This window comes from Heterocephalus glaber, unplaced genomic scaffold (genome assembly GCF_053883595.1).
Source record: "Heterocephalus glaber isolate CG9 unplaced genomic scaffold, H.glaber_assembly_v1.0 deba00001497, whole genome shotgun sequence".
In the NCBI taxonomy this organism is placed as follows: domain Eukaryota; kingdom Metazoa; phylum Chordata; class Mammalia; order Rodentia; family Bathyergidae; genus Heterocephalus; species Heterocephalus glaber.
In genome coordinates, this window is record NW_028258320.1 from 50,487,470 (window position 1) to 50,504,296 (window position 16,827).

Here is a 16,827-nt window from a genome sequence, read left to right on the forward strand (position 1 = left end):
ATTGTGAAATAGGGAGAAAAGGTCTAAAGGAGTATGGGAAGTGGGAGGGGTAGGGGAAAGAAAAGAAGGGAAAAGAAAAAATAGTAGAAAAGGAAAAAATGGAAACAAAGTCTTTGTAAATAGGGAAGGGTGGAAGGTGTGAAGGGATGGCAGGGGAATGGGGCAAAAATAAGAACCAAGATGCATAATGTAAGTTTGAAAGATCCCAATGATGAATGCAACTGTATTTTATATCTAAAATGTACCAATAAAGTTAATGGAAAAATATAAGACCCTGACCATGTATTGAGAGAGGGAAGGAGGGGACTCCGAGCAAAGAATGTTCATTACCAGCCAATGTGTGGGTTTGGTGCACCAAGACACTGATACTCCCAGGAGCTCTGTACCTGGAGCTCTGGCCCAGGTGCAATGGCAGCTAAGCATGAGAGGGTCAAGAACAGCCATACCAACTGGTGTCACTGGGATGACAGCCATGTGTCTCCCTAAATGGAAGAAAAGCACCTATCAGTACTTGTGCTTCTGGCTCTGTGGATTACACATTTATTAAATGCACAAGATCCACATGATCTAAACAATATGACTCACACAGCAGAGCCTATAAGAGGTGTCCAGCTTCTATTTCCAAGGATGCTTTTGTTACAATGGTGATAGCCAGGCCCCTTCTCTAGAAGTTTGCTCTCAGGAGGTCAGACATGGGAGGATCCCTGGTGGCACAGCGGCCTGCACAGCTGCACCTGACGTCTGGAGAAGGGCAAGAGTCTCCCCAGGGAATGCTTCACTTCCTGGTTCCTCAAAGTGTAGATGAGGGGGTTCAAGGCAGGGCTCAGGGCTGAGTACAGCACTCCAGACAGTTTGCTTCTCTCTGGGCTATAACTGGAGGCAGGGCTGATGTAGGCACAGAACACAGATGAGTAGAACACCGAGACGACAAGGAGATGAGAGGAGCAGGTGGAGAAGGCCTTCGTCCTTCCTTCAGCAGAGCGCATGCGCAAGATGCTGGACACAATGCAGCCATAGGACAGCAGGGTAAGTAGGAAGTTAAGGGATCCATAGAAGGCATCAGCCAGAAGCGTCATGATGCTGTTCATGCGTGTGGAGCTGCAAGACAGCAGGAGAAGAGGGGGAATCTCACAAAAAAAGTGGGTGATGACTCTGGGGCCACAGAATGACAACCGTGTCATCAGACCAGTGTGGATAGAAGCATTCAGGGCACAAATGCTCCACACACCCATGGCCAGGGCTCCACACAGGTGAGGGCTCATCCTGGTGTTGTAGTGCAGAGGAAAGCAGATGGCCAAGTAGCGGTCATAAGCCATGACTGTGAGCAGCAGCAGCTCAGAGGATGCAGACCAGATAAGAAAGAAGAGCTGGGCCATGCATCCCTGAAAGGAGATGGTGTTTTCTGCAGATGCTAGGCCAACCAGCACCTTGGGCAGCACAGAGGAGGTGCAGATAATATCCATGCTGGCCAGGTTGCACAGAAAAAAGTACATGGGACTATGGAGGCCATTGGTGAAGCTGATCAAAGCAATGATCACAGCATTACCTGTGAGAGCAACAGTGTAGAGGAACAGGAAGGATCCAAGCAGGAGCAGTCATAGCCCAGGGTGTTCTGAGAACCCCTCCAGCACAAACTCGGTCACCAGTGTTTGGTTGGAGGCCACCATCAGGATAGAGCAGCCCCAGGTCCCACTCCTGTTTGAAGGACTCTGAGAAGAGATTACAGGTCACTCATTTTAGACTCAGATTTTCATGTCTTAAAACTTCCTCCTGTGAAGATATATCATGTAAAGGTACAAATTTCCAATGATGAATGTCATTATATTGTATACTTAAATATACCAGTAAACTTAAAAAGAGTACTTGAGATATTTTAATACATTTTATTTTTATTTATTTATTTCCCTTAAATTCTTTTATTGATACATTTTAGGTATACAACACATTTACATTTCTCATTGGGAACTTGTACCTTTACATGATGCATCTTGGTTCTTATTTTTTCCCCATTCATAGCCCTCCCTTCACCCCCTCCACCCTTCCCTATTTACAAAGGCTTTATTTCCATTTTTTCAATTTCTCATAATTTTTCCTTTCCCTTCTTTCCTTTCCCCTACCCCTCCCAATTCCCCTACCCCTTTGGACCTTTTCTTCCTATTTTGCATTATCAATTATTCATTTTAATCATTGGTACATTTTAGGTATACAATATAATGACATTCATCATTGGCAATTTGCACCTTTGCATAAACTCTCTTGGTTCTTATTTTTCCCCCTTCCCTGCCCTCCATTCAACCCCTCCATCCCTCCCTATTTACAAAGACTTTGTTTCCATTTTTCCATTTTCTCATATTAATTCCATTCCCTTCTTTCCTTTCCTCTACCCCACCAACTTCCCCTTGCCCTTTGCCCCTTTTCTTCCTATTTTACATTATCTATTATACCTTTTAGTCCTTATTTACACTTTCAGTTTTTCACATTAGAGAAACTAGTCAGTATTTACACATGTGTTTCCTATTTATTTCACTTAAGAGTATCGCCTCAATGTGTATCCATTTAGCAATAAATGTTTCTAATTTCTCATTTTTGATGGCTGAGTAGTACTCCATTTTATTAAAAAACCACATTTTCTTTATCCACTCTCCAGTTGATGGGCATTTGGGCTGTTTCCAAGTTTCAGCTATTACAAACTCTGCTGCTATGATGCACATATATCACTGTGGTATGATTTTTGGGTGAAGATCCCCAGCAGGGCAATAGCTGGGTCAAATGGGACTTCCAGTCCTAGTTCTTTGAGGTATCTCCATACTGATTTCCACAGTGGTTGCACCAGTCTACACTCCCACCAGCAGTGGAGCAGGGTTCCTCTTTCCCCACAGCCCCACCAGCATTTGTTATTGGTGGAATTCATGATAGCAGCCATTCTTTCTGGAGTGAAGTAAAATCTCAGCATTGTTTTCTTTTGCATCTCTCAAATGACCAGTGATGTTGAACATTTTTTCATGTATTTATTTGCTATCTCTACTTCTTTGTGTGAGAAATGTCTGTTCATTTCAGATCCCCATGTTCAGATTGGGTCTTTAAATATGGGAGGTCTGATCTTTTAAAGTTTTTTATAGATTCGAGATAGTTAGGCCTTTGTCTGAGGAACAGTAGGTGAAGATTTTTTCCCACATTGTGGGTTGTATCTTCACACTGCTGGTGGTTTCTCTTGCTCTGCAGAAGCTATTTTTAATTTTAAAAAATTTTTAAATTTTTTTTGTTTGCTTAAATTCTTTTATTGGTACATATTAGGTATACAGTACATTTACATTCATAATTGGGTGCTTGTACTTGTACATGATGTATCTTGGTTCTTTATTTTTTCCCAATTACCTGTGCGCCCTTCACCCCTCCACCCTTCTCTATTTACATAGACTTCATTTCCATTTTTTTTCTCCTCTCATAATTTTTTCTTTCCATTCTTTCCTTTCCCCATCTCCTCCCACTATCCCTACACCTTCGGAACTTTTCCTATTTCAAAGCATCAATTATTAGTTATTAATCCTTATTTACACTCTCAGTTTCTCACACTAGAGAAACTATTCAGTATTTACACATGTATTTCTTATTTATTTCACTTAAGAGTATGGCCTCAATATGCATCCACCATTTAGCTATAAATGACTCTAGTTTCTCATTCTTTATGGCTGAGTAGTGCTCCATTTTATAAAAAACACCACATTTTCTTTATCCAGTTTCCTGTTGATGGGCACTTGGGTTGCTTCCAAGCTTTAGCTATTACAAACTGTGCCACTATGAACATGGGTGCACATATATCACTGTGGTATGATTCTTTTAATTCTTTTGGGAAGATACCCAGGAGGTCCCATTTGACCCAGCTATTCCTCTGCTGGGTATCTTCACAACCTTTTTTTTTTAATGACTGAGTACTAACCGCTGAATTATGTAAAGAGTGCTATAATTCCTATAAGCTTCCTCCTACCCTAAACTGGAGACACTGGAATATCAACTTTATCCATGTCCCCATGCAGACAGTGTTTATCTGACTGTGCTTCCTTGCTGTCACAGCAGTAGGAAGATATCTCCTCCTCAGCAAAACTTTAGAAATCTCACATAAATGACTCTTGTTGCAAATCCTATGTCACAATAAGAAACAGCCAATAGAAACAACTTGAACAATTCACAAAGTGGCAGTGGTATGTCCTTAAATTTCAATAGTTACCTTGGATGTAAATGGATTAATTTTACAAACAAAAGGCCTTGAGTGGTAGAATGTACCTTAAAAAAAACCATGACAATATGCTGTTTACAAAGGTTTGTTTCACCTTTAAGGTCACACACAAATTAAAAGGATACTAAAGGGAAAAGATACTCTATGCAAATGGAATCCAAAGAAAATAGAAGAATCTCTACTTAAATCAGATAAAATAGACTTTAAGTCAAAAGTCTGCAATGCATGAACCTTTAGAAGACTAACTCCATCCAAACCACAGGTTACCTGAACTATACTTTAGAACAAATGGACCTAAAAGACATGTACAGAACATCCCATCCAATAGCAGCACAATACACACCCTTCTGAAATGCACACAGAAAATGCACATAAATCAAATGGTGGGCTACAAAATCAGCCTTACCAAATTTAACAGTATTTAAATTATATCAAGTTCTTTAATGTCTACAATGATATAAAATTAGGAATCAGCAACACAAAAATTTTTGGTAAATTCACTAATATGTAGATATTAAACATCCTCCTGAACAACCAATGAGAAAATGAACAGAAATTTCTTAAGAGTAGAGATAAAGTGACCCTGCTGAGGTCCCCAGTTGCGTGGAACAACCGCGGAATCAGCCCGCTGCAGACAGGCAGGTCTGTGCACAACCTACCGAGGCTCTGAGTCACGTGGAAGACGCCGAATCACCCCATAGCAGACAGGCAGCCACCTGATTCCACATTACCAAGGTGCAGAGGACACCAGACCACCAGACCAAGGTACTGAGTCCCACTGTTCCCGGCCCAGAGGTAGGGGCTTCTGAGCCATCGTCCCACTGCTCCTGGTCCAGAGGAAGGGGCTTCCCAGTCACCATCCCTCCTGCTGCTCCCAGCCCACAGGAAAGGGCTTTTGGGTCACCATCCCTACCGCTGCTCCTGGCCCCTGGCCCACCTCACCCAGCTCAGAGGAGGTAATCCGTGCAGGCACTAACAGCCCCCCGCTCCAGTCGAAATGAGAAAACACATATCTAAGTCTCAAAACCAGACTTCTAGATCACCTACAGCAACCCCAAAGGGAAATGAGATGGAACACTCTGATACTCAAACACCTGGACCCACTGAACTGGCAACAAAAGGGGATCTGGAAAAAATGAAATCAGAAATAATTTCTCAGATAACAGGAGAAATTGTGCCCCTAGTGGAAGACATCATTAATAAATCTAGAGAGGAGCTCAGGAACATGATGGAATCCCAACATAAGAAACAAATGAAATCCATAAAACAGATGCAAATAGATTTCCAGGACATGAAAAACTCCATTGAAAGTCTACACAGCAGAATGAGCCAATGTGAGGACAGAATTTCAGATAGAGAAGATAAGATTGCAATTAGCGACCAGGAAAAGAAAAATTGCTTCAAAATTATAAGGGAACATGAGAAATCAATCCAGCACCTGCTAGATGATGCAAAAAAGAATAACATAAGACTGATTGGGCTCACTGAAGAAACAGGAGAGAGTGCACATGACATAAAAAATCTCTTCACAGAAATAATGGCAGAAAACTTCCCAAGCAGGGGAAAAGAGCTTGACATACAGATAAGTGAGGCATATAGGACTCCAAATAGCCTTGATCAAAAAAAACTACACATAGGCATATAATTGTTAAGATTCCAGAAACTCAACAGAAGAACAAAGTTCTCCAAGCAGTCAGAGAAAAGAAACAAATCACATACAAAGGAAAGCCCATAAGAATCACAGCAGACTTCTCAACACAAACCATCAAGGCAAGAAGAGCTTGGAGTGACATATTCCAAGCCCTAAAAGAAAACAACCTCCAACCCAGATTGATGGACCCTGCAAAACTATCTTTCAAAATGGATGGAGAAATAAGATACTTTCATGACAAAGAGCACCTTAGGAACTTCGTGAATACCAAACCAGCACTCCAAAGAATTTTACACAATATCCTAGGAACAGACATTGAAGATCACAACCCCAGGAAGCAATGCAGAATGAACCCATCTGGCCTGACAAGAAATTAAATGGAAAGGGGGAGAGCCCAACAAAAAGAAAAAGTCATGGCAATGACAAGTCAATATGTTTCAGTTTTAACCATCAATGTTAATGGTCTCAATTCACCAATCAAAAGAAATAGACTGGCAGAATGGGTCAAGAAGTAAAATCCAACAATATGCTGCATACAAGAAACACACTTAATTCAAAAGGAAGCTCAGACTGAAAGTTAAAGGGTGGAAAACAATACTCCATGCCACAGGAACCCGAAAAAAAGCAGAAATAGCTATCCTCTTTGCAGATCAAGTAGATTTCAAACCAATACTAATTAAGAGAGATGAAGAAGGACACTACATCCTTGTAAAGGGAACAATCCAAGAGGAAGAGATGACAATCATAAATATCTATGCACCAAACACTAGTGCACCCAACTATATAAAACAAATACTAATGGACATGAAAAACCATATATGCACTAATACAGTTGTAGTGGGGGACCTCAACACCCCACTGTCACAAATAGATAGATCAACTAGACTAAAAATAAGTAATAAAATACTAGAACTCAATCGAACTCTTGAACAAATGAACTTAAGAGATGTTTACAGAGTCTTCCACCCCACAAATTCAGAATACACATTCTTCTCAGCTGCACATGGGTCATTCTCAGAAATAGACCACATACTCACACATAGAACATGTTTAAGTAAGTGCAAAGGAATTGAAGTTATCCCCTGTATATTATCAGACCATAGTGCAATGAAAGTGCAGATCCATAGCAAAAGAAACTCAAAAAATTTCATAAACACATGGAAATTGAACAACACACTTCTGAATAACCAATAGGTCACAGAGGAAATTAAAGAAGAAATCAGACAGTTCCTTCAATTAAATGACAACAACAATACAACATATCGGAATCTATGGGACACAATGAAAGCAGTCTTATGAGGGAAATTCATAGCAGTGAATATGCATATTAGGAAAACAGAACGAGCCCAATTAAACAACCTGATGCTGAACCTCAAGATTCTCGAAAAAGAAGAGCAAGACAACCCCAAAGCTCATACAAGGGAAGAAATTATAAAGATCAGAGGAGAAATCAATGCAATGGAGACTAAGAGAATGATACAAAAAATCAATGAAGCCAAGAGTTGGTTCTTCAAAAGAATCAACAAAATTGATAAACCTTTAGTCGACCTTGTCAGAAAAAGGAAAGAAAAGGCCCAAATCTATGCAATTAGGAATGAAAAGGGTGAAACTACAACAGACCCAGCAGAAATCCAGAGTATCATCAATACCTACTTCCAGAGCCTATACGCCAATAAGATGAACAACACAGAAGAAATGGACAGATTCCTAGATACATATGAATTACCAAAGTTGAATGAAGAAGACCTAAAATTTCTGAACAACCCAATATCAACCAATGAAATTGAAAATGTAATTAAAAACTTATCACCTAAGAAAAGCCCAGGCCCTGATGGCTTCACTGCTGAATTCTACAAGACATTTAGAGAGGAACTACTGCCACTACTGTTTAAACTCTTCAATGAAATTGAAAGGGAAGCAATACTCCCAAATTCATTCCTGGAAGCAAGCATCACCTTGATCCCCAAAGCAGAGAAGGACCCAACTGAAAAAGAGAACTATAGGCCAATCTCACTAATGAACATAGATGCAAAAATCCTTAATAAGATACTGGCAAACAGAATGCAGAAGATCATCAAGAAGATCATACACCCTGATCAAGTGGGATTCATCCCAGGGATGCAGGGATGGTTCAATATATGAAAATCAATTAATGTAATACACTATATCAATAGATCCAAGGACAAAAACCATATGATTATCTCCATAGACTCAGAAAAAGCATTTGACAAAATCCAACATGCATTTATGATAAAAACCCTACAGAAAATTGGAATAGATGGTCTCTACCTCAAACTGATAGAAGCCATCTATGAAAACCCAACAGCCAATATCATACTAAATGGTCAAAAATTGAAAACCTTCACACTCAAATCAGGAACAAGACAAGGATGTCCACTATCACCACTCTTGTTCAGTACAGTTCTGGAAACATTAGCCACAGCAATTAGACAAGAGAAGTAAATAAAATGAATAAAGATAGGAAATGAAGAAGTCAAATTGTCATTATTTGCAGATGACATGATACTCTATATAGAAGACCTCAAGAACTCCACCAAAAGTCTTCTAGACAATAACCAAATTCAGTCAAGTAGCTGGTTACAAGGTCAACACACAAAAATCAATAGCTTTCCTCTACATGAATGACAGACTCACTGAGAGAGAAATAGGGCAAATAATTCCTTTCACAATAGCATCCAAAAAACTGAAATACCTAGGAATCAACCTAACGAAAGAAATCAAAGACCTCTTCTCTGAAAACTATGGCACTCTGAAAAGAGAGATTGAAGATGATATCAGAAAATAGATAGACATCCTCTGCTCCTGGGTAGGAAGGATTAATATAGTGAAAATGGCCATACTTCCAAAACTGCTATATAGATTGAATGCAATTCCAATTGAGATCCCAGCAGCATACTTCAGAGACCTCGAGAAAACAATCCAAAAATTCATTTGGAACAAGAAGAGACCCAGAATAGCAAAAGTAATTCTAGGTAACAGAGACATGGCAGGGGGTATCACAATCCCCAACCTGCAACTCTACTACAAAGCTACTGTGATAAAACAGCATGGTACTGGCAAAGAAACATGCTTGAGGACCAGTGGAACAGATTAGAAGATGCAGAAACAACGCCAGACACATTCAGCCCTCTTATCTTCAATAAAGGAGCCAAACACCCTCACTGGAGGAAAGATAGCCTCTTTAATAAATGGTGCTGGAAAAATTGGGCTTCAACTTGCCAAAGATTAAAACTACACCTATATCTCTCACCATGCACTAAACTAAAATCAAAATGGATTAAAGATCTAAATATTAAAATAGAAACTCTGAACCAGTTGGAACAGAGATTAGGTAGAACCCTTGAAGTCATCGGTGTAGGAAAAGCTTTTATGAACAAAACCTCAGTTGCCCATGAACTAGCACAAACAATCAACAGTGGGATCTCTTCTTATTAAAAGGCTTCTGCACAGCAAGAGAAACCACCAGCAGTGTGAAGAGACAACCCACAATGTGGGAAAAAATCTTCACCTGCTCTTCCTCAGACCAAGGTCTACTATCTCGAATCTATAAAGAACTTAAAAAGATCAGACCTCCCAAATTTAAAGACCCAATCCAAAAATGGGCATCTGAAGTGAACAGACATTTCTCACACAAAGAAGTAGAGATAGCAAATAAATACATGAAAAAATGTTCAACATCACTGGTCATTTGAGAGATGCAAAAGAAAACAATGCTGAGATTTTACTTCACTCCAGAAAGAATGGCTGCTATCATGAATTCCACCAATAACAAATGCTGGTGGGGCTGTGGGGAAAGAGGAACCCTGCTCCACTGCTGGTGGGAGTGTAGACTGGTGCAACCACTGTGGAAATCAGTATGGAGATACCTCAAAGAACTAGGACTGGAAGTCCCATTTGACCCAGCTATTCCATTGCCTGGGATCTTTCCCAAAGAATTAAAAGAATCATACCACAGTGATATATGTGCACCCATGTTCATAGCAGCACAGTTTGTAATAGCTAAAACTTGGAAACAGCCCAAATGCCCATCAACTGGAGACTGGATAAAAAAAATGTGGTTTTTTAATAAAATGGAATACTACTCAGCCATAAAAAATGAGAAATTAGAGACATTTATAGCTAAGTGGATGCCCATTGAGGTGATACTCTTAAGTGAAATAAATAGGACACACATGTATAAATACCAAATAGTTTCTCTGGTGTGAGAAACTGAAAGTGTAAATAAGGACTAAATGTATAATAGGTAATGTGAAATAGGAAGAAAAGGGGAAAGGGGGAAGGAAGTGGGAGGGCTAGGGGAAAGGATAGAAGGGAATGGGATTAATATGAGAACATGGAAAAATAGGAACAAAATCTTTGTAAATAGGGAGGACTGGAGGGGTTGAAGGGAGGTCTGGGCAAGGGTGAAAAATAAGGACCAAGAGAGATTATGTAAATGTGCAAATTTCCAATGATGAATGTCATTATATTGTATACCTAAAATGTACCAATGATTAGAATGAATAATTGATAATGTAAAATAGGAAGAAAAGGTCCAAAGGTGTAGGGGTAGTGGGAGGGGCAGGGGAAAGGAAAGAAGGGAAAGGAAAAATGCTGAGAAATGGAAAAAATGGAAATAAAGTCTTTGTAAAGGGAAGGGTGGAGGGTGTGAAGGGAGGGCTAGGAATGGGGAAAAAATAAGAACCAAGATGCATTATGTAAATGTACAATTCCCAATGAGAAATGTAATTGCTTTGTATACCTACAATGTACCAATAAAAGAATTTAATAAAAAAAGAGAAATACTCTTTAACAGAACTAACTGTGCAAGTTAGAGAAGTTAGTGTAGTAAAGCAGAAGCTACATTCTGAAGAGAAAAAGAAAAGAAATTCTAGGAAAGTAGGAAAAGATGACAGGAAAGCTAAACAATAGATAAAATGGAAAGGTACTTCAGAGGAAACAAAACTGGCAATTTCCATTTGCTCAGGGAGTATGGAAACCCAGTAACATAAACAAAAGGTAAAGGAGAGTACAGAAAACCCTAATAACTAACAACTTGGCAGTTCTTGCTGCAGAAGAAATCTAGCTTTCTTATAAGCTTTTAATCTAGCATAGAGATTTGGTCTACTTATTCCACTCACAACTGAGTCCTACTTAAACTTCAGTGGACAATGCAATTTAATGAAGATGGATGGCATACACCTGTAGTCCCAGCACTGTGGGAGGCTGACGCAGGAAGATCATGAGTTCAAGCTCAACCTGGGCAACTTTGCAACTCACTGAGACCCCATCTTAAAATAAATTAAGAAGAGGGGTGGTAGTGGTAGGGATGTAGTTTAGTGCAATGGCCCTTGGTTCAATCCTCATTGTACTGGCAAAAACAACAACAACAACAACTTCAATCAACCAGGAAACAAAAACCATAGGGAAGACAAATCCCCCACCTAATCAATCAGCCCGAAGTAAACAAAGATAGGGGGAGGCTAAAGCCTGAAAACCCACTACTAGACAGTCACCTCATCAGGAAAAACAGAGAGAAGTAACACAATTGTTTTGGTCACTACACTCACAAGGGGCCCCCAGAAAATATACTCAAATACCCTTTCAGACTACACAGTATAGACAACTCTTGAGGAGTAACCATAGAGAGAGAACCTCATATACTCTGCTGTCTGCATCATAACTGCCTGAAGTACCAGGTGAACCACACTCTTCTGAGTCCTTCAGAGAAAGCAGAGTCCCTTAGGTTCTCACACAGTACACCCAGTGTCCAAATATGCCAGTCACAGCCAAAGAAGTCATGGAGAAACTACACTATGGTGTTCAACAAGCCAATATCTCATGCCATGCCATCAAGAAGACTGCTGACTAAAAAGACCTTCACAGAAAAGTGGAAGAGATATCCACCCCAACACATATTCAACTCCTTTCATAGAAACACAAGAAATATGAAAAAGCAAGGCAACAACACTCTAGTAATTGATTTCAAAGACATTAAAGTGAATGAAATGTCACAGAAATCAAAAGATTGATTTTTAAATGATCAATTAATTTAAAGAAGATACAAGTAAAGCTGAATAGATTAAGGGAGAATGCAGAATATGAAAGAGAAATTCAATAATAAGACGGAGATTCTGAAAAAGAACCAAACAGAAATCTTGAAAATAAAAATTAAAAAGTCAAATAAATAAACATCCTAAAACCTCACCAATAGACAAGATGAAGCAGAATATCAGGGCTTAAAGACAAGGTGGATGAAATATCACATTCAGAATGTAAGCAAAGTAAAAGTTACTAGCAGAACATATCAGATCTATGGGACATTAAGAGAACATACATGAATCATGGAATTAGGGGAAACTAGTGAGAGTCTAATGGGATAGGAAACGTATTCAATAAAAATAGGAGAAAATTTCTCCAAACTTTGGAACTATATGGTGATAATGGCACTGGAGGCACTTAAAATCCCAGATAGACTTAGAAAAGAACCTTCTTACAGTATATTATAGTTAAATTACCAAGTGTGCAGAATAAAGAAATAATAAAACCTGCAAGAGAGAGGCACCAGTCACTTGTAAAGGCAAATCCATCAGATTAGTAGCACATTTCTAGGCAGAACATCTAAAAGTTAGGAGGGCATGGAATGATGTAGAAAACAATTGCAGAAGTAGATTACTATAGCCAAGAAAATTATCTGTCAGAATCAAAAGAGATATAAAGAATATCCAAGGTAAGCATAAACAAAAATAATTCATGATCACTAAACTACCTTCACAGAAAATACTCAAAGGAATTCTATATTAGATGGAGGATGAATACAAACACAGGAGCAGGTTAAAGAGTGAATTCACACAAAAAATAAGTAAGCAAATAAGAAGTGCTAAAGGATCCAGTATGATTACTAAGTTATCAAATTTTTAAGATGAAAAAGAAACAAACATAGATTATTCAAAACAACTAAAACAACACAAAAAATGATGGGAACTGGCACATATCTTTCATTAATAACCCTGAATGTGAATGGTTGTAATTAAAACATGCAGACTATTTGACTGTCTTAAAAACAAATCCTCAATTTTTCTGTCTTTAAGAAACTCAATTCATCTCTGAAGACACACACAGAATAAAAGTAGGAGGATGAAGTATGATATTCCAATTGAATGAGTTACCAAAGCAACTAGGCATAGCTATACACATATCCAACAAAGCTGAGTGAAAGACAAAATTAATCATAAGGGCAAAAGGAGATCATCACATGTAGATTTGAAAAAAATCTATCAAAAAGATATAACAGTTGAAGAATATATGCACCAAATATTGGAACACTCAACTTTATAATGCAAACAAGTCAAAAAAGAGAGCTAGACCCTCATACAATAATAATGATTGATGTCCATACAGAACTCTTACCAATGGGTAGATCATTAAGAAAAAAGAAATCAACAAAAATATCAGAGTTAAATTCCACTATTACCACTGATCAAATGGACTTAACAGACATCTACAGAATATCCCATCCAACACTTGTAAAATAGACATTCTATAGAAAACTTTCTCCAAAATGGATGATATTTGAGGCCATAAGGGACGACTTAAATATTTAAAAACTAAGGTAATACTTTTGATTCTAACAGACTGTAAAGGAATGAAGTTATAAAATTATGGCAAGGGAAACTGCAGAAATCATATAAACACATTATATTGAACAGCACAGTTTTGGATAAGCAGTGATTATTGAAGGAATTGGAGGGAAACTTAAAAATTCCTAGAATCCAATGAAAATGGAAAAACAACTCACCTATCTATGAGATATAGTGAAAACAGGTATAAGAGAAAATATTATAGCTGAAAAGAATACATTGAAAAAAAGTCCTGAAATATATAACATAGTGATGCATCTCAAGGCCTTGGAGGGGGGAAAAATCAGTTAAAGAAATAAGATCAGAGCATAAATAAATAAAATTAGAGTAAAAGAACAATACAAAAAGATCAATAAAAGAGTTTGTTTTTTGAAAAGATAAGTAAAATTGACAAACCCTTAGCCAAACTAACAAAAAGAAAGAGAAGACCAAAATAAACAAAAGAGTAAAAGTGGAAATATTGCAACTTATAGCACTGAAACCCAAAGCATTATTAAGAAATATTTTGAATAATTATATGCCAATACTTGTAAAACCAAGCAGAAATTGACAAAATTATAGATGTATATGATCTTCTAAAATCGAACCAAGATTATATAAGAAACCTAAATATATCAATAACAAGCAATGAAGATGAAGCAGAAATAAAAACTCTCCCAACAAGAAAAGTATAGGAGTGAAAAGATACTTGACTAAATTTGAACAGACTTTTAAGGAGAAATGAATTTCAGTCCTCTTTAATCAATTCTATAATATAGGTAGGGAAGGAACTCTTCCAGTCTCACTCAACAAAGCCACTATTATGCTGCTACCCAAACCAGAGAAGGACTTAATAAAAAAGAAAACTATAAGTGAATATTGTTGATGAAAATAGATGCAAAGTCCTCAATTAAATACTTCCAAATCAAATTAAACGTGACATTAGAAGGATCATATCAGATATCATGATCAAGTTGTTTTCACTCTAGGAATGCAAAGATGGTTGAACATATGCAGATCATAATTGTAATTCATCACATAAATACAACCAGGGATACAAATCATGTGATCTTGATAGATATAGAAAAAGCTTTTGATAAAATTCAAGAGCTCTTCATGATAAAATCACCGAGGAAACTAGGTATCAAAGGATCATATCTGAACATAATTAAGGCTATATATGACAAACACAGAGCCAACATAATACTGAATGAGAAACCTAAAAACATACCCTCTGAAACCAGAAACATGACAATGGTGTCTATGCTAATTACTTCCATTCAGTATAGCAATGCAATTTTAGCTGGAGCAATCAGGAAAGAGAAAGACATAAAATGAATACAAATAGGCATCAAATTATCCCTGTTTATAGGTGATATAATTCTATATTTAGAAAACCCCAAAGAGTCCAGCAATATCCCTTAGAGCTAATAAACTGAGCAATACACCAGATAAATAATGAACACACAAACTTGATAGATTTCCAATTCACCAAAATGAACAGCTGAGAAATAAATCAGGAAAACAATCCCATTCATAGTAGCCTCAAAAATTAAATACCCAGGAATAGGCCAGACCAGGGAGGTGACAGACCTCCACAATGAAAATTATAAAACATTGAAGAATTAAATTGAAGTAGTAGATAGAAAGATAGAAAGATAGAAAGAAAGATAGAAGATAGAAAGATTTCCCGTGTTCATGTGGTGGGAGAACTAGTATTATAATGGCTATAGTACCAAAAGTGATTCAGGACAATCTCCATAAATATACCAATGATATTCTGCACAGAATGAGAAAAAAATCAAAAAATATATATGAAATATAAAAGTCCTAAAGTACAAGGGTGATCAAAATGTATAGCATGCATTTAAATGAAAAACTTATTACAGTAAAAGATATGTTGCCATAATTTCCCCTCAAAATAAGCCCTCTTGATTCAAACACACTTATCCTATCATTACTACTACTTTTAATTTAATTTATTTTAGTTTTTTGTTGGTACATGTGTACATTATTAGTATGTTTGTCATTTTTCATGGCACAGTAGTATTCCATTGTGCGTGAATACCATGTATAAACAATTCATTCATCTGCTAATGGACACGTAGGCTGCTTCTAAGATTTAGCTATTATAATATGTTCTGCCATAAACATGGATATGCATGCCTCACTGTAACATAAAGTCTTTAATACTTTTAGGAAGATACTTAGAAAGGAAATAGTTGGGTCAAATGGCATTTCTAGTTTTAGCTTCTTGAGGAAGCTCCATACTGATTTCCACAGTGGTTGTATTAGTTTACATTCCCAGCAACAATGTAGAAGGGTTGCTTTTTCATTCAGCCTTGCCAGCATTAGTTATTATTTGATTGCTTGATGACAGCCATTCTTTCTGGAGTAAAATGGAATCTAGTTGTTGTTTTAATCTTCATTTCTCTAATGGCCAGTGATGTTGAACATTTTTTCAAGTATTTGTTGGAAATTTATAGTTTTTTTGAGGTGTCTATTATTTCTGATGCCCATTTTTTAATGGGATCTTATATTTTGGGGGCTTTAATTTTTTGAATTCTTTATGAATTCTAGATATTATCTCTCTGTCTGAGGAGTAGCTGGCAATTATTTTTCCCATTATGTATGTTATTGTTTCACTGTTGTTTGTTTCTTTTGCTGTGGAGAAGCTTTTTATCTCATATGACCCCATTTATTTTTGGTACTATTTCTTGTGCCATTGGGATTCTGTTTAAAAAGTTATTGCCTATGCCTATGTCAAGATATATACCTTTTGTATCTTCCAGGTGATTATGTGTTTTTGTTTTAACATTTAGATCTTTGATCTTTTATGTTTTAGTTTACTGTATGGTGAGATGTGTCTAGATTCAATCTTCTGCATGTAGGTATCAGTTTTCTCAGAACCATTTCTTAATGAGGGTATCTCTCTTCCAGGTATGTTTTTGGCTCCTTTGCAATGATCAAATAGCTGAATGTGCCTGGTGTTTTTTCGAGCATCCTCTGTTCTTCTCCATTCTGTATTTATGCCAGTACCATGCTTTTTTTCAAGTCACTGTGGCTTGTTAATATAATTCCAAATCTGAGATTGCAGTGCCATGTTCTTTTTTTCCCATTGTTTATTGGTACATTTTAGGTATAAAATACAGTTATATTCATCACTGAGATCTTCTACCTTTATATGATGTATCTTGGTTCTTATTTTTTCCCCTTCCCCTGCCCTCCCTTCACCCTCTCCAACTTTCCCCATTTGCAAAGACTTTGTTTCCATTTTTTCTTTTATCATATTTTTTATTTTCCCTTCTTTCCTTTCCCCTACC

At 37.4% G+C, this 16,827-nt stretch overlaps 1 protein-coding gene across 1 annotated transcript; it reads right to left on the reverse strand.

Annotated features, from left to right (window-relative positions):
• Positions 1–593: 593 nt before the first annotated feature.
• LOC101719309 (olfactory receptor 13A1-like) lies at positions 594–1,704 on the reverse strand. The gene has a single exon (XM_087184376.1). It carries the CDS (start codon positions 1,491–1,493, stop codon positions 687–689), a length of 807 nt encoding a protein of 268 aa, XP_087040502.1. The 5' UTR covers positions 1,494–1,704; the 3' UTR covers positions 594–686.
• Between the last annotated feature and the right edge of the window lie 15,123 nt (positions 1,705–16,827).